The following is a 26,224-nucleotide window of genomic DNA, read 5'->3' as shown; positions in this document are numbered from 1 at the left end:
AGCAGGAATGAGTTCATGCTCAGAATAGAGAACAGAAAGATTGGCAACAGATCAATGTCTCGGGCCTGTCACAGACAGTTGGACAAAGGATTTACAGTAGTTAAGGCCAAAAACTATGGGACGTTTTTAAACAAACCAGTGCCTTGATATAACACAAGAACGTCTTAATTCCCGGGCACAATCAATAAAGCCAGCCTGATATGTCGACGACATTTGCATACAATGGTAAAAGGAAGCTAATTTACCAAATAGGAGTGAGGGCACTAGGTCAACTTTGGACCCCCATTGTTCTTCAGGTCGTATAGTTGTCAGATGTTTTACTGCCGGGAATCATCTGTTAACACGCCCCAAGAAGCACAAGGTGCTGTAAAAATAATAACATGGCACTGCCCAGTTGGACATCAAGCGGCCTTTTAAATGCACACTTGATCCGCTTGGCACAAGAGCCACTGACAGACGCTGTCAACAGCAGATTAGGTTTCTGTGGGAGGGAGGGAGGGATCTCGAAACATCCATGAAGATATTTGTTGGGAACAACATGAAGCCCTCGTACCGTAAGTCCATGTGGACAGAAGTTTCTGCCACGTTACTTACTTAAAAAGTAATCAAACTTCTGTCCAGGAACTAAAATTCATCATGTCCCTGTAGTTTAAAGTTGATTTATGAGTTATTAATTAATAAAGCGTATTATTTTGACAATGAAACTGTTTCCTTCTTGTAGACTCCATCAGGTGTGTTATATACAACCTGATATAAAGGTTAACTACTTCAGTTTGAGAAAGCAAACATAATTATCTAAATCATCATCAAATCACTCGATTTCTATTAATAAATATCTATTAGCTATTAGTATTAGGTATTCACTGTATTACGCATTTTGTTTGAACTGAACTATGTGAATGCATCTTTATCATAATCAGTAATTCATGGATGGGCAATTATGTTAGTATTCAACAGAGAATTGTATTCTTTTATTATAATGAATGAGTCAAACTATTATAAATATACATTTCATAGAATTACATAGACAACCAAACTATCTAATACGTCTTAAATATAGAAGGTTATCTTGAAATATGAATCTATTATAGAACAATAGTGTATGTAATGATATAAAATAAAAAATGCAGAACAATAGGATTATTTTATCTGCACTGTCCAAAGCAACGGAGGTCCCAGTGAATTCCAAAATTGGCAAGACACCATATCCAAGGTCATAGTGGGCTAGGCCAAATATAGTTGACCGCGGGAACATCCCGAGTGCACCACTTTGTATGCTGTTATCTTCTGACACTTTGATTGAAAGGGTGTTCTTAAAAGATATGGCAAAAGGGGCCAAAGAAAGTGAAAACCAGAGTCCTGCAACACCTCCCGGTACACGTGTTCTTTAAGTTGTCGATTCTGAAAGGAGCGGTGTGGTGCTTACGTAAGATAACGTGACACTCGACTGGCAGTGTGTAACAGACAAGATGACGGGAGAGATAAACCCTGTGAACAATGAAACAAACCTGTCCAATAGGATAGAAAAATAGAGCGATATTAAGTTGAACTGTGTAGTCAATGTACTGAAGGTGACCTGCAGTGTGTCCCGTCTGGACGAGTCCTCACAGCACCAGCCTATGCCCTTCTCCCTCCTGGATCACCTGACCAATAGATGGCTGGCTCCGAGCTCTTATGAAGCACTGCTTCTTGCACTCCATCAGCTGCTCCAGGTCACGCCACATCTTCATCTGCTCCATGTTGGAGCTGTGGCTCTCCCTCACCATCTTCTGCTTCTCACGTAACTTCTGGAATCCATGAAGAAAAATATTGATTGATAAAACAAACCTTTTCTGTATAGTATGAGCCTGGTCACGGTTTACACATAGACATACTCCATCTACTGTCCAGCAGTCCTGGAAGCTTCCAGTACATTTCCTTGTCTGTCCTCAGAGAGGGTGTTGACAGAATGATGACACCTACCATTGTCAGCTTGAGGATACACTTTTCTCACCTTGCCAAGTAACTCTTGCTCTGAAATGTTCTTCATGTACACTTCCCTGCAAAAGAAGCAGAATGACATCATTCAAATGAGAGTACATTGCTTTCACCCACTGGTATGAAAAAAAGGTGCGGTGTATCAGTTTATCTTGATATCACGAGGTGTGGTAAGGTGTGTGGTAACTCCCTGTGCTGCGTGAGAAAATAAACTGACTGTGTTGTAATAAGAGCTTCCGGAGGTAAAGCGTGTATTCAGCTGGTTGGCCAGTCTTTGCATGCTCACCTGATGGCCTTCTTCCTCTCTTGTGGATCAGAGGACACATAAGCCTTCATCTCTTCAGCTGCACGCTGTATTTGCATCTCAGTGATCTGTGGAAGGCCGGGATGGAAAGTTTTTTTTTTACCACAGAAGGTGTTTGGAGGCAGGTCACTTTCAAAATGCTGAGAGATTTTATTCACTCCTGCAGCCGCACACATGTGAGTAGCAAGTCACTGCTCAGAGTTTGGAGCATTAATTCTAATTTGGCCATGCTCGGCTTGTAAAACATTGATAATGATGCGTTATACACCCATGTGGCTAACGGAAACAAATGTGCTCCCCTGCTTTAGGCAACACTGTTTTTAAAATACTTACTTTCGACATGGAGTTGATATAATGATATCGGTTTTCCTCCTGTGCAGTCTCCCCGAGCAATGCTTTCACCTCCTGTGAATCAAAAACATGTATTCATGTATTAACATTGTTAGCTGTATTCTATCGAGAGTGGGAGAATAAATATACCTGCTCCAATTTAGATCGGTTGCTCTCCAAACCAGCAGTACAACTTTCATACTGAGTCTTCTTTTCCTCATACTCCTGGCTTAGTTCCTGTTAAGATAGGAATCCAAACATTTATACCCAAAATGTGAGAGACAACATATTTTATGTACAATTTAAGAAGTGAGTCAACCCTCTTGTCACACTCTCAGCACTGTTTCACATCAACAAAACATCACAGCTGGCATTTGAGCAGTTTAACTTACAGCAGGCTCCTACAAAGTCTATTTATGTTTTCCTGTTTAGCGGCTCTTCATTCGCAGACCCAGTAAGATGGAAGAGCGATTCTGGGAACACGTGTAGGAAAATGTAAGCCTCCGCTTTAGCTCTGCCATGTGGGGGACTTTCCCATTGTGCAATTTATTTATGGACTATGTAAATTATTCTTAATGGACCCTGTCCCCGATAACACACAAACACAGTATAAGCTAACTCCAACTATCTTGTAGACACACCATATCCCACCATTTGTTTTAAAATTGACGACAGATTAATAGTTTTGCTTTGTGATTGGTTTGTATTTTTCACTGTATGTTTTATTGCATTGTGGAGTATAAATTAATTACTGTACGTATATGTTTTCACAATACTGACTTACAGACTCTTTTGATCCCATAGGAAAGACTTTTAAATCTGTATTGACTTATATCCCTGAGTTGTGTGTACAGAGGACAATACTGTTTTGTCATGGCTGTGGGAGGTCCTTATTCAAATGTGGTCAGCTGGCAAATATTCTTTCTGAGCACTAATTGTTGGGTTGTATGGATTTTTTAAGTAGAGGTGTTGTAATGTGGACGATGCTCACCTGAAACCGCTGCCTCACCAACCTCAGTTCTTTAATAATGGGTGATAGAGCTGACTTCTTCTCCACTATCATAGAGTTTAATTTCTTCACCTGTAAAAGCAAGCCAATAGTACACACTGCATTAAACTGAACAAAACAAGATACGTATTACACTAAAGACAAAGTAAATTGAGAGTAAATAGTATTTAATGCTGAATTGTGTTACCTTTTTATACATTTATAGTCTACAGAGAAAACAGCAGGTAATGTGACTGTGACTAATGAGTGGCTGAGATGATTAAGTTAGGCAGTATTATCACCAGACACATCTGATTAACAATGATTGGAAAAAGAGCATTAAGAGCCACAATAAAGGTGATATGACAATATTCAGTAACAGTTTGGTAAGTAGTCATTAAAACGTTAGAGGTTTCAGCTTTGTGGCAGTGCCATTGCAAAGGACTACTTTCAGGTTGAAGCCGGGGATGTTTGACTTCATCATTGTAAATGTGTGCAAATGTACAAGCTGCCAAGCAGATCAACAAATTCACTACAGCCTGGAGCATTGCCTAATCAGTTGCAACTGCTTCCCTCTGGGCCTTGACACAAAAGAATGACAGGGTGATAAATAAGGTAGAAGCTGTGCGCCATGCTGGAATAATGTATTTACCTAGTATTTGTTTGTGCTGTGAGCCTGAATATGATTTGTCTGTAGCTTTTATGAAAGGAATTGCACAATATTTGTGCTTATTGGCCAAACAAATGTGTGTAAAGATAAAGCAATTTTATAACTACATAGCTCACTAAGTCTCTTTATTTTGTCAGTAGGGCAGCACTATTACAATATATATATATTTTTCAACCTTTATTTATCTAGGATAATCCTGTTAAGATTGATATCTCTTTTATGAGGGGTTCCTGGTTATACAAAAAATTAAAATATTGAGAGAAAACAGACTTCAAAACAAAACAGCAAATTGTACTAGTTAAATCATTTTCATTCAGTGTTAGAACAAATACATTCTGCTCAAATTATCTTTAATCCCATGTCTACAACCATGCATGTAACCACACATGCTGATGAACTAATTTCTCTAGCTCACACTAAGATGAGGCTCCAAATAGTTTCAAAGCGGTTTTATTCTAGGAATGACAAACATAATTTGTCCGCAAGAAGGGATTTTGCAAATACAGATTTTAGGAAAAATATTTTCTAACATGGTACAGTTACCATTTCAGACATGTCATCCAGTGTGCGGCCCTTCTTCTCGTCCAGCTCGCTCTTGATGGCCGACACCCTTTCCAGTTCCTCCTGAGTGTTACTGTAGCCAGAGATGCCCTTCTCAGCTTCCATAGTTTGCTTGAAAAACACAACAGAAACACACAACAACTCAAATTTACAAACAAACTCAGCAACAAAATTGAATGGTTTCATGGATTTATTATTAATCAATCATGAGTCACGGCGAATGTCTACAGCAACATGAACCATCAGTCGGTGTGCCGCCAACGACTTTACAATTAAAATGCGATGAAAACTTTGTTGAAAACTCTTTGCAAATGGAATCAAAAACACAAAGACTCTAATGTCATACAATACAGGCAACCCTATTACTGCATATCTCAGTTGCAGTAACAAAGCTACCCACTGATCCCGTCCATCATTTGACTCTCTCTTTGGCTGATAAAAAACATAAAATGTATGAAGAACTATCCAGCTGAAAAATCAGGCTCACGCATAATGAGAGAGGCAGACCCATCAGCAGCTAGACACGCGATCAGAAGGCAAACGTTAATTGCTTTAATAAATCCTGTATGGGGTGCAGACAAAATGAGGAGCAGCAGATGCAGCAGCCAGAAATAGCAGCTCAACCTGCGTCAGTCAGTCTTTCAGCGAGTCAGGTGCCGGGACCGCATAGAGACGTGAAGCCATTTCCAGGAACATCTTCGCTGTTCACACAAACTGCGTGAATGAGGAGTTCAAGTGAAAGCAGCACATTTCGAATGGCAGCATGAGTGCAGGGAGATGATTACTAATGCTACCTTTAATGACCAGTACCCAGGTGCTCTCGTGCAACTAATTGAATTTGACTGAAGCTGCTCATTGGATAAGAAATGATGGTAGGTCAATGCGGCATTCAAATGGTCAAGTGCCAATGATTAAAGAAAAAAACTATTCATCTACCTCCCTATTCATCAATAATTATTTGGGAATCTTTGCTTGCAGCTTGGACAAGACTTAATATAAGAGGCAACAAGTGGATCCCATTCCTTCCTTTGTTTCTTTTGCTGTAAATATGCTCCGTCAAAATAAGAGTTATACATAGGAGTTTGTTTAAGAGTTACCAGTTTCTGTTGGACGGTCTCGTGTCTCTGCTTGAGAATCTCCTCCGTTCGTTGCAGGACTCCATATTCGGCATTCAGCTCAGCCATCTCCTGACGGTGCTTCTTGTATACTGTTCCCTTGCTGCGCAATTTCACCACCAAACGTTTCAGCTTTGAAGGACAAAGAACCAGAATACAACATTAAATAGAGTACTACATATTAGTTTTAGGGAAGAGAATACTAAACTACTAACTGCTTTTAAATGAAATGTTGTGGTTTATTTGTTACACTGATATTTACAAGGTCTTTAAACCTTTAAGACAGCTATACATACAGTACTCGCATACTATCACCTCTTGAGTTCATACGGGTTAGCAAACTGTTGCTTATTTATTTATTTACACCATCTTCACAGAGCAACATTAGCATTGATTTGGAGTAGTGCACCATTTGTCTGTCCAATATTAACTCTCCTTTTGGCTCTGGTTAGGCCTCCACCAACTCCCGGGGACTATCTGACTCTTAACCTGCTAAATATTCCACTATGTTCACCAGCTAGCCACTAATGTCGCCCTCCTGACATTTGGTGCTGGGCAGGTAGTGACTTTTTTCAGGGCTTTTTTTATTTATAAGTGTCAACAGCTGCTTGCCGCATCTTGAAACTACGAGCAGTGACGCTGAACCATAACAGTGCAATTGCAGGCTGTGAATTCCAAACAACAAGCTGAAAGAGTTGAGGGAAACTGAAGTCTGTATCTATGGGTTCGACAGTACCAGTGACACCTTTCACATACATTTAGTCATTTCATTCATTCTTATTATAAAATATAGATTATAGCGACTTAAACATATAAAGAAATGGACATGTATTTTAATGGTTAATATTCCTGTACCTGCTACCAGCAAGACAGTGTAATGCTTCTTTGGGTTTTGCACAGAAAGAGGCATAAATACAGTTTATAGTTGACAACATGATGTCCGGCACAGCTGAGATGCCATGAATGGCCACAGGAGAAGACAAAGGATTGAGACATGGGAGGGAAGGGATTAGAGAACAGCAGTGACTGGGGGCCATGCCATGACCTGAAACAGTCACTTGATCCTTTCAGATTCACAGCCAGCTATGTACAGCAAACAGCTTCATCTGGCAGAATAGCTGCTTTTAGTGAATGTTCAGTCACCCTGAATGTCTGTCGGGACACAATGAAGAGCAGCTATAAATGAACATGGACACGGGAGAACAGCCCCAGAAATCACAGAATGTGCTTCGTGTCCTTTGGGGATCCACGAGGCTGTGTGTGTGTGTGTGTGTGTGTGTGTGTGTGTGTGTGTGTGTGTGTGTGTGTGTGTACATTTATTCGTTGTGTATTCTGGGACATCAAGGGCAGACATGGCTAAGAGAGGAATTAGCACAGCAGAATAATACTGCATAGCGTTCCCGACAGTGTATCCCAAAAACAACTGCTGGTAAACTGGTCGACAGCGCAGTCATAACACCACCACTTATTTGAGATATACAGTACATTCACACAAACACACACACACAGCTGCAAACAAGTTAACATAACCATTAATGGTGCAGCACACACTCAAAATAACTATATGTGCTGAACAGTAGCCTCCTTTCAAAAGATAAAATGTAGCCACATCACCACAATATTTAAAGAAAAATCAAGCATGTTAATCTGATGGCTGACAGTGTCTTGCCTGCAGTAAGACTAAATTTAACCAGCGCGATGAGGCTAGTTGATAAAGCAGTTTCATGTTACTGGCCAACCAATGACGAGCAGATGCAGTCATGCCTCTCAGAGAGACCCTGCAGTTGGTGGGTGGCATGTGATGACACATAACCAGCAGAATGGAAAATACCTCTGATAAAGTGATCATCTCCACTGTGGCTGATGGCCCAAAACTACAGAGGAGTCTGATGAACTGCAATTCCCCTTAACTTCATTCATGTATCGTCTCAAGGGCCCTCTTTGTCGCTACAAACAGCTCCCTCTCATCATTTCAGCCAGACTTTAAATGTATGGCAGTTTCCCATTAATTGTAATATATTGTTATAATTGAATCAGAACGTGAGCGTCTGTTTTATACCAGTGGTATTGCCAGACCTTTCTCCAACATCTCATAATCTGTCTTCCAGCACAAAGAAGTGTTTGCTACTTCTCATCCACTGCATCGCTCAGATGATTGTTTTCTCTTTCATTACTGAAAAAAAATTGTTTTCCACTGATATTTTACTTCCTCTATTTGCAAAAGCATTACTTTTGTTTGTGCTGCAAAAACATCCCCTCCCTCCCACCCCTGACAGATATGTACTCTGTAATAAAAACCCAGGACATTCCTTTGAAGATCTGACCAATTCGTAGAAACCATGAAACGAACTGTGGGGGCCGGAAAAGGTTGTCCACATGATGTGTGTTTACTTAAGTAACTATCTAAGTGGGGTGGCTGTAACTCTGTTTTTAGAGCGGGTCGTCCACGAAGTTCGATTCCCTGGCTCCTCCTGTCTGAATGTCGAAGTGTCCTTAAGCAAGACACAGAACCTCAAGTTGTTCTTTACAGAGGCCCACTGCTTGTAAAAATGCTGAGGATCAGTCAAATGCAGAAGTAAAATTGCATGCATGTACCTGTATGTATCTAATGTAAATGTATCTAATAAGTATTGTGGCAATAATGCATTCGTGCTAAAATCCTACATTTCGCATTCTAAATGTTTGCGATGGAGATTTTCTACAGAGAAATTTACTTTTTTTTAAACTTTTTTTTACACAGACAGGTCAGCATTGAAACAATCCCTCTGGAACAAAACACTCCTTCCACACGGGTTGACGACAGCCCAACAGGCCAGAGGAGCGACTATGCTGTTGCAATTTCAGTCATGTAACTGGAACTCTTTTGGCCTCAACAAAGATCCCAGCTCTCAACTCATGGATAGAAATGTGCATCAAACATCGGACGATACAAATTCTCATTCACACAGTACATATGCTCACAGCACAAGCCCATCTACCAGCGTCCCTCTGTAACTACAGAACTGTTTATAATCGACTCTACCTCTAAGCTTTGTGTATGCACGGGCAAAAGAAGAAGTGACTGCTCGAGGATTTTCTCACTTAAGCGCGACAATATTACGTAGTTTTTTTTGTCCCCGTCAATAGTTCAGTTCCATTCATCAACACGACAGCTCAGAGTAGACCGTGCCACGTCTCTAAAAAGGGGGAAGAGTACATCCTCCTCATCATGCTGTATAAATAAAGACAAAAGGTGTTATGCTCCAAGTCTGCTTAATGTGTCCATCTGACTTAAATTAGGAGATTGATGACACTCAAGATTTGGGAAAAGGACATTTTGTAGGCAGTTTGCACAGTACAGTTCCTTGTTCTGGATATTCTCTGTTGTGTTCTATTCATGGCTCTGTATGGGAATGTGGGGGAGAGTAAGGAAAAGGGATAAGTAACATTAGACAGTGAGCTCGTCTGTGTTTGGATAAGAACAGAAATAGCCTCTTGTGTTTTCTGCGGTTTGTAAATCTACTAGTGCTCTCTGAGATAGAGCTGGAGTTTCTAGGCAATGTCAGCAGTCACCATGAACAAAAAGAAGAGAATTGTGCACAAAAATGTTTCTTTTCTTGGCTATCGTCTATTCAGCTTCATATGATCAACGCAGCTTGCAAGAAATCGGGAGACAGGAGAAGATATTTAGTGACTGCATGTCTTTATGAGTGAATGAAGAACATCAAATGGTGTACCTCATCACCCCGAATGACCTCTCCACCATCTGAGGCTTGTGCCTGGCTGCTCCTCTGCCTCAGCTCCTTTTCTGCTGCGGCCAGCTCCTCCCTCGCTTCCTGAAGCTCCTCTGCCTTTGACTCCTTCCTTCGAATGATGATGGAAGCCTGCAAGAGTCATGTTTTATCAGATGTATAAACATGACAACCAAAGAGTTTCTGACTGGGAACCTGTGGGAGAGTGGATGCAATTGAGCAATGGGGATAATGTCAAGGGAAGAAATATGAGCCAGTAAAAAAGAACAAAATCTTAAAAAGGCCCCTTCCACTCAAAAGTGTGTTTTGCCTTCGGTCACATCGCTTGCATGTGTGAGCGTTTCTGTGCAGCGTTTGACACTAGAAGGCTATTTTCACATTCATCTGCTGAGGCAGGAAACTTTCTCAGTGCTCATATTAAAAGGGATCGTTCAGATTTGTTTTCAGTGGGGTTGTTTGAGGTACTTATTCATAGTACTACCTACAGTAGATGATGTATCGGCACGCCCCTAGTTTGGAGAGACATACAGGAGCACGGGAGCAACGGGGTCAGCAGCAAAACGTATTCTAGTCGCCTAAACTGTTATCTATGCTCTCTACAAAGCTACAAGACTCCATTAACAAAAATAGTAATTCTTCCCAGAAGAGAGGAGTTGCTGGTCTACCGTTGCCTCGATCAGTTATTTAGTTTGCGCAACTATTGGTGTTTTAACGCGTTAGTTTGGAGACAACAAGTACCACTCCTTCACGAGGGGATAGGAAAGAAAAAAAAACGGTGCACTGCTATCTGTGCCTTGTTCGCAAATAAATAAATAATCCAATACATCAATGCGTTGATTTTCTCAAAAGAAAAAAATAATGGGTCCCTGTTTTGTTCATTTTGTGCACGAGCGCAAGCACAGCATCACAGTCAGCACCCACAGGGCCCAGTTCAGGAGAGACAAAATAGAGAAAAAGATGAAAGACATGAAAAAAGTCCAACACCTGTTGTCTGTAAAGGGTCAGTTTGTCATCCATGGGGTCATTTCTCATCATCCTCTTCTCAATCAGATGGTTTATCTGAGAATCAACTTCTTTGATCTGTGAAAGTGACAATTGCAGAACACTCAGAGACAAACATATTTTGCAATGTATGGCAGACTTAACGCCAGATCCTGGTCCTGACCTTGTCCTCCAGCTCCTGGAGATCGGCCTGGCCCATGGCAGGCTCTGACGCTATTTTCTGTAGGTACTGCACTGTGCGCCGCATACCCTCCAGCTCTTTGGGGAGTTTCTCAGAGACCATGTAGGAGTTGATCTTGATTTCCTCTTCAAGCCTCTTCATTAAGCCTGAAAGAGACGGAACGTTTTAATTAATCGCTTTGAGCTCAGTGTGTTTGTAATCCTGTCTGGCTTTCTGCAGCTCTAATTACTTACTAAGAAAAGCTGAATATATTGTATGCGTGCATGTGGAAAACACACCACTAATATAAACAATGTACTGACATTGAAACTGACTTTCAGAATTAAATAGTTCAACGACAATTTCTTACAATAAAAAACAGCATGCCGATTAGCATTCACAGGACTTCTTTGGACACGCACATACTGTACAGTTATTGCGATAAGTGACTTTAATTGTGCAGCCCACCCTAGTCTGTATTGCACAGGTCATTTTAGAAACTGTAAATGTGTAAAGCTCTCCTCTGGCTGAAGAGCCCAATACCAGATGAGAACAAAAGGGGACAATTTCAGTATTAGTTAAGCTCTGTTACAGCACTTCAAAGATCAGGCTAATTAGAGGGTCTCAACAGATGAAAACCTATTAGATGTGAGACCTCCTAATGCTCTGCGGTGTCCTTGAACTTCCCCTCCAGGTGTGTCCTGCAGAGGCAACAGCAGGACATGGGTACTCACTCTCTGGATTGGCATCTGCTGCTGCCTGTCGCAAATCCTTCAACTGCTGCTGCGACCTCTGCAGTCTCTGCTCTGCCTGGAACAGCTGAACACACCAACATTATCACTATTATAGGTACTGTGGGATGATTAACATTCAGTAACCATTGATAATTATTTTGTTCAACATAAGGGCTGCAACTGACGACTACTTTCATTAATGATGATGGATCTTCTGATCATGAACCAAGGGCCAGAACGTAAACATTAAGCTAATCATTTCAGATACTACACATTATCTTTATTTTCCATCTATTAAAGCAAAGCAGACAGCATTTGGTTTAACTGGCCTACAATGTCTCAATTAATTATACCAAGGTGAGCGAATGTAATGATAAACCACAATCTGTCACAAGCAATTACTTGGTTCTTCTGTTCTTGCTTCTGGTGAGTCAGTGACTCCTCTCTCTCCTTCTCCACTCGCAGCTGTCTGGCCTGTTCCAGCATCCGTTGATGGTTGGACACTGACTCCACCTAGTGGATCCACAAGTTGACAGGATGCTGTAGGATTGCAGGCTATCACATGATCAGCAGAAAAATTCAAGCACGTCTGACAGAGTCACGTTTCACCTTCACGTTTCACCTTCTGGCAAGACCCATTAAATCAACACCTCGTTACTTCACAGCCTTGTTAAGACAGCCTAGCAGCCTGTCAGAGCCCTGTCAGGTCTATTAGAGAAGCTGATAATATGTGACTGGGGTCATGTTTTCATTCCACAGGGGATCCTAAAGCACTCCAAGCATTAGAGGAGTGAAGGGGCCTCTCTGAACAGTCTGCCTTACCCTCTTCTTCAGCCTCTCCAAACGTTTGATTAGTTGGTCTTTCTCTTCCTCCATTGCACTAATGTCCTGTTATTGGAAGAAGAAAAAAAGGGTGGATTAAAAAAAGGTTTTAGTGCATTATATCAACAAAGCTTCAGAAAGTTATAGCTGAAAAACTAATTAATTTCAACATGTGATATTATCAAACTGAGGAAGAAAAGCATCAATAGTGATTGCAAAAAGTCATTGAGTGATTTTTACCCTTCTGATTTCTGCTGTGGAGAAGCCTGACGTCCTCAGCAGCTCACACTCCTTATGATACGTCTTAAAACCTTCCACCAGCTCTTCATACTGTGAATACACTAGATTAATGCATAGCCTCTTTTTCTTTTTTTTTCTTCAGCAAACGAAATGTGTGTGGGCAATAAATTGGAAACCTGGTGAGAGGTGTCATTGATGACATCATCCTGCAGAAACTCTGTTGGCACCTCCAATTTGACTAGAAAGCGAGCCAAGTAAGCCCTTTTCTTGAGTTCGGGGACCCTCTGTAGCAGCCAGTGGAGGATGGGGTGGACCACAGGCTTTTTGCCAGCCACCAAGCCTTGTCTAAAGATGCTCCTGCATTAGAGAATATGATGAAAACATGGCTCGGACATAAAAAAAAAAAAGTGGTGTGGTTATTTATATTCTCATTGAATGTTATTACTTACACATCAGAGAGGTTGCCGGGAGGTTTGTATTTCAGCATCCCCAGTAGTGCACACATTCTTTTTATGGTTTGTTCAGGCATTTCTTCACGGATATCTAGAGCTTGCTAGAGACAAGAGATGGGGCAAATAACGTGAGATGATATCATACAACATGTGTGCACTGTTTGCACAACAATACTAAATAAAGTCTGGTCAGTCTCGGACGCAGACGTCAGTGTCCCACCTTTGGGTCTATTTCAGCCAGGACGTCATTTAAAATCTGGAGCAGCTGCATCGGCTCGAGGGAGTCAAACGTGATGAGGTTAAACATTTTCTTGAATGGGTCTTTGTTTAGCTGTTCGACGATGAATTTCAGCTGTTCGCCCATCTTGACCGATACGAAACTTGCTCGTAGTAAATCTACGAATCCTGCTTATTTTTCTGAATTAGCCGAGGCTAACGCTAACTAGCTAGTTTAGCTCTCTGGCGTCGGCTAACAAGCAGAGATACCTTTAAACATAAATCCACCCGACCCGCTGGTGACAATGACACGCGACTATTTACAAATGATGAAGTCAAGTTTCCGATAGATATGTTAGTTCGCCTCTTTAATTGGTCAACTTGCTAGTTTTGCGGACAGAAAGTCAGCGGTTGTTGTCAACAGCCCCATGGAAACCAAAGAAGGCGTGGCGGATTGCTTGCTAATCGGAAGTAGCTTTAACACAGTGATCAAGAGGGTTATTGTTGCGCAATATGTGCGCAAATGGCTTTTCGTTGACTGACTGACTGACTGACTGACTGACTTGACTTTATTTGATATGGACACCACAGTGGCATTACAATTGTAACATACATTTATGCACAATAACTAGATGCACTGTGTTAAGTGTTTGTAGCGAAATGCTTCTTTACACCTGTCCACAGGAGCCTTTTTTTTAAGAAAATACATACACAGATACATACACAAAGTACAAGTGTGTTTACAGGGGTTTTAGGTGTGTGAACAATGGTAATACGTTTGAACAATACTTTATAAATTCCCAATTTGTCTCAATAATATATTCATAACAATTGCAACTTAATCTTAATCGTCTTTTTTTCGGTGGTAGTTTTCTTGTCTTTAGTCCTCGTGTACGTGAACTCTGGAATTTCAACCAAAAAGTATCTTAAAACTACGGGCACTCAAACATGACATTTTTTACCAGATGTCGGTAACAAGTAATCCATACATACAAAGAAAACCAAACAAATAAATTCAGAAATGAAGTTACAAGTAATAAAATGAATGACACAGAATGAAATGACTGAAATGTATTTAATACTTGGTACAAAAGTGTCTACCACGATATTTGGATTAGTGCAAGCTCCACACACAAGTGTACTTGGTTACAGGTTTCGGGCCCAGGTGTACTCGCTGGAGGAGAACATCACGCTCAGGTGTACTCAAGGGAGCCACTCAAGGGGAGCATCAAGCTCGTTGTACCAACCCAGTTCTGCTCAACTGAGCATCACGCTCAGTTGTACCAAGTATGCCCCACGGTGTTCCCGAGCTGGACAGCGAAGAGGAGGTGGATGTGATGTACACCACCAGAGGTGGATCAGTATATCCAAGGGCGTAGGTTTGGTCTCAACATTGGTAGGGACCCCCGACCCAAAACATGTGTCTGGACCCACAAAAGCTATTTCATATCACAGTTTATAAAGCTTTATATATTGTGATATTATACATACAAAAACTATAGTTTGTTGTATTTATAAAATCATAGAACAAGAATAAAGACAAGTATTGACATTGTATTGCTATTTTACCTGTTTATAAATATCAAACTCTTATAAAGAAGAGAAAAAAAATACTGTAATGTGTCGACTATGCCAATACACACAACTATGTGGACTTAAAGTCATATTAGTGTTTGTGGCTAATGTGGTAGAGCGTTCGTCCTCAAACTGCAAGGTAAAAGATTCAATCCCCACGTGAGATTTCCATTTTAAAAGCATATATTTTGCTACGTTTACACTGAGCGTCCTCACTACAGGACTTTAGAGCACTGGAGACGGAGGAGGACGGATCCGTCTTTATAGCGGACGACTCAGTGTCTCATGAGCTGCTACAGAACCAGCAGCAGGAGTGGAGTTTGGAGACTCACTTGATCCACTTCTACTTTACTCAGGTTGCTGCAGCAGTTGAGAAATCGCCCTTCTTCGCTCTTCTGCAGCTTGATACTCATCAGATGCTGTGTGTTTGCTGTGTGTTTGTTCTGGAAGAGTCTTTCAATATTACATGTTTTGTTGTTTGATAACTTCTCGCCACATATCAAGCAGACAGGTCAGCAGCATCGTTGGCAGTGAAAGCAAATTAATACGTCCAAGCATAATTAAACTCTCTACTTTTCTCAGTGACTTTATTTTTATGTTGTATTTATCCGTTGATAGTTTACTTTGGGTGGAGCTCTGTGAATCACGAGTAGCTAGCTGCAGGGGAAGAGGCTTGACAGCGACATAATAGAATGTTACGCCCATTTTAGTAAAAAAAATAAATAAACAGTTCCCTAAATATTTTCCACTTGGCAAAGACTCAGGGAGCAACAGAGGTGCGAAAGAGCCGCGCGTTGCCGACCCATGCACTGCATCTCTTTCTGCAAGCCAAGAATCACGCAGTGTTTCTGACTACTTCAGCCAATTAAATGACTACATCTCTCGCAGGCTCCAAGGCGCATTGGAAAACGTAGAAATGTATTTTCTCTCTTCTGGGCGACGAACATATTATAGATAATAATACGTTTTCAAATATATTGTGCAAAATATTTTTCCCGTATTGGTGAGGACAATTCTGTCTTTTTTCCAAACTTTGGTGGTGACTAGTCTCTATGTACCCTATGCAAACCTACGCCCTTGAGTATGTGTGCGCTACAGCTTTATCCATGAGCAGGACACAGATGCAGATCCGTATGTGGATGACAGCACTTGTCTCAATCAATCTTAGATACACACATACCGGATCGTAAAATGTCTAAGGAGTGTATTTTGGGTGCTCATAATATCAACGCAAGGCAAGGCAAGGCAAGTTTATTTGTGTAGCACATTTCAACAACAAGGCGATTCAAAGTGCTTCACATAAAACCATTAAAAGCATCAAAACATAATGCAGATTTAAAAACAGTTAAGAAAACATTAAAACAGTCAAAAAGCAAAATAAAAGTAGAAAAAGCAACATAAAAAATAAAAGTTGAATAAAAGTTGCAGTGCAGTTTAAGAAATAAAATGCAGTAGTGAGATGCAGTAATTGAATCTGGTTCAATTAAAGGCAGCAGCAAACAGAAAAGTCTTCAATGTGGACTTAAAGGAGCTGAGGGTCTCAGCAGACCTGCAGCTTTCAGGAACCTTGTTCCAGATATGTGGAGCAGAAAAGCTGAACGCTGCTTCTCCATGTTTAGTTCTGACTCTTGGAACAGAAAGTAGACTCGTCCCAGACGACCTGAGTGGCCGGGATGGTTCATAAGGTAGCAGTAGATCGCAAACATACTTAGGCCCTAAACCATTCAGTGCTTTATAAACCAGCAGCAGGATTTTAAAGTCAATTCTTTGTTTGACAGGGAGCCAGTGCAAAGACCTCAGAACTGGAGTGATGTGATCCACTTTCCTGGTCTTAGTGAGGACTGGAGCGTTCTGAATCAGCTGCAGCTTTCTGATTGACTTTTTACAGAGGCCTGTGAACACACCGTTACAGTAGTCAAGTCTACTGAAGATAAATGCGTGGACAAGTTTCTCCAAATCCTGTTGAGACATATGTCCTCTAACCCTTGATATATTCTTCAGGTGATAGTAGGCTGATTTTGTAATTGTCTTGATGGTCTGAATCCATAACTACACCTAGATTTCTGGCTTGGTTTGAGGTTTTTAACATTAGTGCTTGAAGCTGAGCGCTGACTTTCAATCGTTCGTCCTTGGGACCAAAAACAATTACTGTTTTATCTTGATTTAATTGAAGAAAATTCTGGCACATCCAGTTATTGATTTCTTCAATGCATTTAGCCAGCCCTTGTATGGGACTATAGTCCCCTGGTGATATAGTTATGTAGAGTTGTGTGTCATCTGCATAATTATGATAACACACTTTGTTGTTTTTCATAATCTGAGTCAGTGGAAGCATGTAGATGTTGAACAGAAGAGGCCCCAGCATTGAGCTTTGGGGAACACCACATGTCATCCTAGTCAGCTCTGATGTGTAATTAGCTACCGACACAAAGTATTGTCGATCCTTCAAGTAGGATTCAAACCAGTGAAGTGCTGCGCCAGAGAGTCCTACCCAGACTTTCAGTCTGTCTAGTAGTATGTCATGATCAACCGTGTCGAATGCAGCACTGAGATCCAATAATACTAAGACTGAGGTTCTGCCACTGTCTGTGTTTAAGTGGATGTCGTTGAAAACCTTAACAAGAGCAGTTTCAGTACTGTGGTGCTGACGAAAGCCGGACTGGAAGACATCAAAACAGTTATTTTCGGCCAAGAAGTTGTTCAGCTGTTGAAAAAACGCTTTTTCCATTATTTTACTTAAGAATGGGACGTTTGATATTGGTCTATAGTTTTTCAATATTTCGGGGTCTAAACTAGCCTTCTTTAGAAGTGGTTTAATAACTGCAGTTTTTAGGGCTTGTGGGAAGACACCTGAGAGAAGGGATGTGTTTACAATTTGTAAAAGATCAGCGGTCATGCAGTGTGAAATATTTTTGAAAAAGTGTGTTGGTAGAATATCCAAGCAGCAGGAGGATGTGTTCAGATGTTGTATAATGTCTTCTAGGCTTCTTTGGTTAATTGAGTGAAATTGTGTCATGATATTTGAATGGATGCTATTTAAAGATGGGGACAACACATATCCTGTGGTTGGTGTGGAGCCACCGACTGCTTGTCTAATTTTCTGAATTTTATCAGCAAAATAGGAGGCAAATTGATTGCATGCCCAGGTGGATTGGAGCGTAGCCGTTAACGACACCGGAGGGTTTGTTAGCCTGTCCACGGTAGCAAATAAGGCGCGTGTATTGTTTTTGTTTTTGGTTATGATGTCAGAGAATAAGGCCTGTCTTGTATTTCTAAGTTCCAAATTAAGATGAATTACAAATAGATTAGTCAATGTTTAGGAGAGAACATAGTGGTATTTTGCTTTAGTACGTTGCTTTTTTAGTTATTGTGTTTATTCTACTGAAAAGAATACATATGTGTATACAGTATGTATTGAGAAGGCGTTGCAAGGCGACTGTTCTGTAAGCTTTGACCAGGTCTTTCACGTACCTCCCAAAATCTACAAGCAGAGTCTCATCCTGCTTTGGGAAGTCAAAGTTCATCTGTTTAAAAAGGGATATTACTAAAGGAGGGGCATCGCTCGGTTTTGAAGGGCAGCTTCGCTACCCTGGCCCTCCATCCATCCATCCATTATCAGCCGCTTATCCGGGGTCGGGTCGCGGTGGCAGCAGGTTCAGCAGGCCGACCCAGGCTTCCCTCTCACCCGCAACACTTTCCAGCTCATTCTGGGGGATCCCGAGGCGTTCCAAGGCCAGCCGGGGGATATAATCCCTCCAGCGTGTCCTCGGTCTTCCCCGGGGTCTCCTACCAGTTGGGCGTGCCTGGAAAACCTCTAATGGGAGGTGTCCAGGAGGCATCCTGACTAGATGCCCGAACCACCTCAGCTGACTCCTTTCGACACGAAGGAGCAGCGACTCGACTCCAAGCTCCCCCCTGATGTCCGAGCTCCTTACCCTCTCTCTAAGGGTGAGCCCGGCCACCCTGCGGAGGAAGCTCATTTTGGCCGCTTGTATCCGAGACCTCGTTCTTTCGGTCACGACCCAGAGTTCGTGATCATAGGTGGGGGTTGGAACATAGACCGACCAGTAAATGGAGAGCTTCGCCTTCCGGCTCAGCTCCCTCTTCACCAGGACGGACCGGTACAGCGCCTGTTTTACAGCTGCAGCCGCACCGATCCGTCTGTCGATCTCCCGCTCCACTCCCGCTACCCTTGCCCTATCACTTCTAATTTGGATGCCAATCTAACACCTAATGTACACTAAAACACTCAACCATGCTTCAGCTCTGATGTCATATGCAGCACCATGCAGCACCATGCACAAACCAGCAGAACATAAAACAATCTGAGCTAACCCCATTTTGCAAGTAAGTGCAAGTAAATAAGTAAGTAAGCAAGCTTGAATTTAATTTTGCTATTGAAATGAAAAGCTCTCTTACCTAAAGGAGACCCAGCAGGAACCATCAGAGACTGGACTTTGGTTTAAGTAATAAACATCCATGCATAGTACCAATGCATCATGTTAGTAAGAGGTTATGATCAGGTTGTGATCATTAAACAATGTATTTTCCAAAGGGCTTGCTCATTGTAACCCACCCACAGGGAATAGACCCCAGCTCTGCAGCTCCATGAATCTTTTTAGTCTATTTTCACAAAGAAATCAGAGCTGTCTGTCAGATTGTTTTTTTGTTTGTTATTCTGCTCCCTAGTGGCCACAAATCCATGAATGCAGCTTCATGAATGTATTCAAGCTTGTTTTTTCTTTTCTTTTGAAATTGCCAATTTAAAAAAGAATGGATATGTGTGGTAAAGGTCTCAACTTGACGAGGAATACACTATAAGGGTGGTAATATTGAGAATATTACTCTAATGACAGAAAGTGAAATACTGGAGTTGGCTCCAGTTTGACTTCGACCCAGCCTTTAAAGACAAATTCCTCTTATCTTTTTATTCCTCTGTCACACAGATACAAAAAAATTGTGTTTGATGCCAATTAACATGTGTGAATGCTCTCCTGGTGGCTCCTACCTGGTGTGACAATTCTGGACACGGGCACACTTATGGCACACTGATGTTGTACTTGGCCCCCAGATTCAGGCTCTCAAGCATGTTTGCTCGGGCCCTAATAAACATTCAAATAACAATAGGGTCCTCCGCTCTGACTAAATCAGTGCTCGGGCACTAATAATAATAAACATTTGAATTTCAATAGGTCCTTCTCTCTGACTAAGTCAGTGCTTGGGCCCTAATAATAATAAATAAACATTTGAATTTCAATAGGTCCTTGACTCTGACTACGTCAGTGCTCGGGCCCTAATAATAAACCTTACGGTTTCAATAGGTCCTTCGCTATGACTATGTCAGTGCTCGGGACTTAATAATAAACATTCGAATAACAGTAGGGTCCTTCGCTCTCACTACGTCAGTGCTCGGGCCCTAATAAACATTTGAATAACAATAGGGTCCTCCGCTCTGACTACGTCAGTACTCGGGCCCTAATAATAAACATTCAAATTACAACAGATGCTTCGCTCTGACTACGTCAGTGCTCGGGCCCTAATAAACATTCGAATAACAATAGGGTCCTCCGCTTTGACTAAATCAGTGCTCGGGCCCTAATAATAAACATTCAAATTTCAATAGGTCCTTTGCTCTGACTACGTCAGTGCTTGGGCCCTAATAATAATAAATAAACATTTGAATTTCAATAGGTCCTTGACTCTGACTACGTCAGTGCTCGGGCCGTAATAATAAACCTTACGGTTTCAATAGGTCCTTCGCTATGACTACGTCAGTGCTCGGGCCCTAATAATAAACATTTGAATAACAATAGGGTCCTTCGCTCTCACTACGTCAGTGCTCAGGCCCTAATAATAAACATTTGGGAGGACAGAATGGGGATCCTCTTCTCAATGGCACTGGAACCCTCAATGCTCAGGAAGAGACAGTAGCCTCCCCACACCATTGTCAGTGTCGTGGCCAATATGCCAGTGAAGCGCACATCTCTGGGAGAATCAGGTTCTGGAGGGGATCAAAATGATAACATATGTAAGGCAGAAAACCTCTCATCTTTCAAACATTCTCTCTCTCTCAGTCACAAACGTCCGTCTCCTGAATCACTTAAATTCGCGAAGCACAAGTCCATATGAGAATTCATGACGCTTTAGCAATAGCTTGTCTTACAGTTTTTGTCCGTTGCTTGAACACTATAGACACATGCTTAAACCAAAGTAACATAACTTGAAGTTGTTGTTACTATACCTTAAACAAAGTGTAACCATACCTTAAACAAAAGCGCTGCTTTGCACTTTAGTTGCAATTCTGTAACACACTTGCTCCTTTCTGCAACACACTTGCTCCTAGACACTACACACTATTTCATATATAAGACACTTAGTTCAAAAATGAAATCTCAGGGTACCATTGGGAAAACACATCTATTCAAAATACAACACACATTGGTTAATTGAAAAGACATAGACACATACCTGAAAACACTTACTTACAGAACTGAACACCAATCAGCCAGCTACAAAAAGGCCTCAGTTAAGCCATTTTGACAACTTTGCAAGCATGGAGGCAGGGAGAGCTAGAGACAGAGGAAGAGGAAGAGGAAGAGGAGGACAGAGAAGGACAGAGAGAGAGAGGAGGACGTGGTCAAAGAGGCCACGCAAGGACCATTATTTTGGATGACATAAGAGCAACTTTTGTGGACCATGTCATAAACCATGGCCTGACTATGAGGGAAGCTGGGCAGAGAGTCCATCCTAATCTAAGCCGCTTCACAGTTTCATCCATAATAAGGACATTCCGACTGGCAAACAGGTATGTCTACAACTCTCTACTCTACTCAGACTGTATCTAGAGTATTTACAGTACTGTACCATATCACGTTACTGTATCACATGTATTGTATTCCAGGATGGCTAATGCTCCTTTTTCAACAAAAGTGGTAGTTTTGTGAAACATACCGTGATAACGTGTTGAGATGTTTCAGTACTGTGTATGGTAAATACAGTAAAGTTCAGTATACACAGTACTGTAAAAAAGAAGCAAACAAGAACAATTTGTGGTTGCATTTTTCTACAGAATGGCTAGAAAACCTACTGGGGGTGGACGCCAACGCCTGTTCACCCAACAGCAGTAACTTGCCATAGTGAACCCAACTTGCCATAGTGAACCTAGTCAGAACGGTGTCAGGGTCAAAGAACGTCGACATGAATATGTACAGGTAAGTGTTTCAGTCCTTGACATATACAATAAAGAATGGGTGCAGTCCAGTAACAGATGAATATGTACCACTGGATTAGTACCACATAGATACATTCAGGCACCTGTGTGGTGGGGTGGGTTGGTTCTGTATATGTAGTAGTGTAAGTGTGTGCTTTGAGTAATTCAATTCAATTCAGTTTATTTTGTATAGCCCAACATCACAAATACAAGTTTGCCTCGGAGGGCTTTACAATCTGTACACATGACATCCCTGTCCCGGGACCTCACATCGGATCAGGAAAAACTCCCCCAAAAAGATAGTAAAAACCCTTTCACAGGGAAAAAAAGGGGAAGAAACCTGAGGGAGAGCAACAGAGGAGGATCTCTCTCCCCGGATGGACAGAAGCAATAGATGTCATGTGGCCAGAAGGAGTAACGTAACGGAGTTACAGCACATTCAATGAATGTGACAGAAATGATTCATATAATGAGTAGTATGCATGGTCCATGATCCAGATAGCCACGACCCATTAAGCAGAAGGAGGTAGAGAGGAATTAACTTTTTCAATCTCCTTTAAAGAAAAACAATGTGATGTCTTTAAGCATTTATTAAACATATACTTGGAATAATTCAATAGAATGGACAAAGCTCTTTAACCACAGATGGTTAGGAGGTCTGACTCAGAAAAATAGTTAAACCGAGTTTTATACACATACAATTATGTTTGAAAAGTTTGCCCCCCCCCTTTGCTCCTACTCGCAGTGTCCTCCTTCCTCCCCTCACCATGGCTCCGGCCCTGAGAGGAAAAAGTGAGGGACAGAAAGACAAAATAGCCGATGGAACCTAAACAAAAGCTATGCAAAATAAACTGAATTTAATTAAGTTGTGCCCAGTGTCTTCTGATTCAAAGCAGTGAAAGTGAGATTCTTGGGAACGTAAAAGTCTGTCGGAGGAATGACGTCTATTGTTGGTCTTCCAAATTCTTTATGACGCAACATGATTACAGAAAATGTCCTCTTTGAACAATTTAACGTAGAACGAGTTGGAAAAATAGATTAATCAGCGGAACGATGCCTAAAATGTTTTGGATCTTCGGCACACTGATGGGTGCTCTATCGGTACAAACACGGCTGTGGTTGCTGATTCTATTTCACTATAATTGGTATTACTCAGTTACTTGTTCTTATGATAGGGAACACAATTATTACTGCACAGAAGAACAGAGAACACATTGCACCTGAACTCTGCTTCCAGACTTCAGCAATGTAGTTACATTTTAAAGAACACTACGATACATTTCCACCACAAAATCCATTTTACATTCAAAGGGAAATGGTGGATTATTGATCTGTTCCCAGTGGGTCATGGCCTAAAGCTTTGAAACGCAGAACTGACTCCATACATCTAATAGCAATATCATCTATCGCAGGATCAAACTTATTTGCAAAGAGATGATGTTGTCTCAGGAGCCACCGGAGGTCACCTGCTCCGTACACACAAACTGCATTTCTGTAACCACCTGTGCAATGATCGTACGGGGCTCCATTTTTCACATCTCCTGCTAGATCGCTCCACTTCACTAGGCGAGCGATGGCTTGCAAGTCTGATGTATCATACTTGATGCTGAAAGGCATTGATCCAGGAACAGAGGGCATTCGCTGTAGAGTGGCCCACAGGTGCTCATCAGGGCTGTACGTGTCCTTCTCCCACTCCAGAAGTTCCTGAACTTCTCTGTCCTGCATCACATGTTTCACAAAGGCTCTGGTGGCCACAAAGTAGGCATTTCCTTGGAACATGGGGCTGCTAATGGGTGGGGGGCTTTTCTTCATGTCTGTTATGATCATAGAAGTCGTTACATTGTAATGATACATCCAACGGCGTTTCTTGTGGTCTTCGGTTTTCACAGACTCCATGTTGTTTCTTCCGTTGAGGGCCTTCAGTGCCTGAACCGTTTCTCTATTGGTTTTGATGGGGAAGTCTGCCCCACAGGTGTTAAGCAGGTACTTCCACTGGACTTGTGAGTTCAGCAGATCTTTCATGCAGTTCAAATCTGCCTGCACTCGGTACCATGAGGCATATACCACTCTTTCTAATCTACTGGCTACAAACACATTTGGAAAGCAGGAAAGAATAGCATCCACGCCCTTCTGAAATTCCTTAGTGGCTTTCTGGTCCACATGCACACAGTAGATGTTCTGAGGATTATAAATAGCTCGCAGGAGTCGCTCAAACATCTCAATCTTCTCATGGATCACCATGGAGTAGGCAATGGGGAAATTATTTTCCTCCTCACTGAGAGGTGCTGTAATGAAACCTCTCTTTTCAATGTAAGATGGACAGTCCTTTGTCAGATTAAGGTAGAAGTCCTCAGATAAAAGAGTTTGTCGATTCCTGGCTGCCAGAAGCGCATATAATCCGCCTTTCTTCCCCTCTGCGTCTCCGCTGATGATAGCCAAGCATCCAGGCAGGTCTAAAGAGAACTGCTGTGGTATTTTGAGATCAGGCAATGACTGCAATGACTGCCTGTTAAAAGCAGTTTCCCAAAGGATAAAAGAAAGTAACATACCGATGACGATTTGTGATTTGGTCTTCAACATCAGCCTCAGCAGCAGCCTTACATAAGCCATGTCTTTGCTTGAGGGGACCACACAGGTAACCTTGTCTTCAGTGCGAGTGTCAGTTTGACCGTTGCCACAGGGTTGGGTACCGACACCTCCGGTACCTACCGGACCGAAAAGCAACGCAGATTTCTGAGCCGATTTAAATACTTTTTTTTTTTACACTACTCTGTAATGTTGCACGGTATATAGATACTAAAAAGGTAGCGCGGTACCCGTACGTTAAAAACGATAAGATTTTGATGGATACTTTAATAGCGCGGATCAGAGCGCACTCGTTGCTCTGCTCCGCTCTGCTCTCTGTCTGCCTGCATGCATAGCGGGGCTTAAGCGCGCGCACACAGAGATCGCTGAAGACACGAGCACGAGCTTTTGAACTGCCGTCCTCGGCTTGCTGGAACAAATCTCTCAAGTTGATATTGAGTTCTGTTGCACACGTTCCCAATCAGGCCACCTGATGCTTGTGCCTGTAAATAATATTCTTTATTGTTTATAGTTTGAAGTTAAAAGGTTTGAAGCTGTAGTTTGAAGACACGTGTGTTGTATGTATTTATTTATTTATATTATCGAAAACTTTAAACAGTTAAAAGTATCGGTTTAGCACCGGTATCGGAAAAAACCCAAACGATACCCATCCCTAGATGCCAGAGGGTTTGGATTGACATGTTTTTACCAGAAAGATAAAGGTGTGTCAAACTAAAATGAGGAACGAACTAATCAAAATGTAGAATCTGACTCATGGTATGTGTAGAACTTGTTCAAACACATAACCCGTTGGCCGTTCATTACACTGACTACCGGACTGTGAACGGCTGCTGCTGTGACCACCAATATTTGCAACAATGCATAGTGCACTTCATACACTCAGTTAAACTGATTGTGCAATACTGTTCTCACATTTATGTTCCTTACTTTATATATGTTCTTTTACTATTAGCCTCCTTTTAATTGTATTCTTAATTTAAATTTTTACCTTAAGCCTTATATTTTAAGTTATTGTAATTATGTGTGGAAGGAGGACCTAGCAAAGTAAGGTTTTCATTGACGGAGACAAACTGTCTATTAATTGTGCATATGGCAATAAAAATATCTTGAATCTAATGTAGGCAGCAAGTAGACAATACTTTATTTCATTTAAATATATATGTATAACAAATCATTCAGATTTCAATCATTATATATGAACATTTCCCGGTGACAAGTCAGACACTGGTGAGGTCTGGGGCCAGTGCAATGCCTACAGGAGTTGTCGCATGGCTCGCAGGTTTCCTACACAGGTACAATTTCAGAAATTATATATTTTATGTACTGGGCACATCTAGGAAAACATGGCAGTTGCAGACATTAGAGCAATCAGTAATGTGGACTGTTTAGTGAAACCAGATTTGTACAGATGTGCCTTTTCTTAATATCTGAGTTGTCTATTAGTGTCTGTCTGCACTTAAATGCTCCATATGACACACTTTCAAATAGGGCTAAACAGTTATTTAAAATTGTATAAACATTTCAATATGGCCAACTGCAATTTTCCAAATA

The 26,224-nt window shown here is 41.5% G+C and overlaps 2 protein-coding genes across 3 annotated transcripts; both read right to left on the bottom strand.

Moving 5' to 3' along the window:
- Window positions 1-1,162: 1,162 nt before the first annotated feature.
- On the bottom strand, window positions 1,163-13,450 carry ift81 (intraflagellar transport 81 homolog; the record flags this gene model as incomplete). Of its 2 annotated transcripts, XM_079221913.1 has the most annotated exons (19): window positions 1,163-1,488; window positions 1,577-1,787; window positions 1,994-2,039; window positions 2,264-2,349; window positions 2,615-2,686; window positions 2,762-2,848; window positions 3,603-3,692; window positions 4,813-4,941; window positions 5,928-6,077; window positions 9,662-9,808; window positions 10,661-10,756; window positions 10,842-11,005; window positions 11,573-11,657; window positions 11,975-12,085; window positions 12,395-12,460; window positions 12,635-12,724; window positions 12,811-12,991; window positions 13,084-13,187; window positions 13,307-13,450. In XM_079221913.1, the coding sequence occupies 18 exons, from the start codon at window positions 13,448-13,450 to the stop codon at window positions 1,605-1,607; spliced, it is 2,031 nt and encodes a 676-aa protein (XP_079078039.1). In that variant the 3' UTR covers window positions 1,163-1,488; window positions 1,577-1,604. The 2 variants fall into 2 exon arrangements, with proteins under 2 accessions (XP_079078039.1, XP_079078038.1); XM_079221912.1 differs by having other exon boundaries at window positions 1,163-1,787.
- Window positions 13,451-23,410: 9,960 nt separating this feature from the next.
- On the bottom strand, window positions 23,411-24,328 carry LOC306740695 (beta-1,3-galactosyl-O-glycosyl-glycoprotein beta-1,6-N-acetylglucosaminyltransferase 3-like; the record flags this gene model as incomplete). The annotated part of the gene is made up of 1 exon (XM_079222924.1): window positions 23,411-24,328. One exon carries the CDS (start codon window positions 24,326-24,328, stop codon window positions 23,411-23,413), a length of 918 nt encoding a protein of 305 aa, XP_079079050.1.
- Window positions 24,329-26,224: the final 1,896 nt, after the last annotated feature.

This window comes from Taurulus bubalis, assembly GCF_910589615.1.
Source record: "Taurulus bubalis genome assembly, chromosome: 8".
In the NCBI taxonomy this organism is placed as follows: Eukaryota; Metazoa; Chordata; class Actinopteri; order Perciformes; family Cottidae; genus Taurulus; species Taurulus bubalis.
The sequence above is the reverse complement of the archived record's forward strand: the minus strand, read 5'-3'. Positions and strand labels throughout refer to the sequence as shown.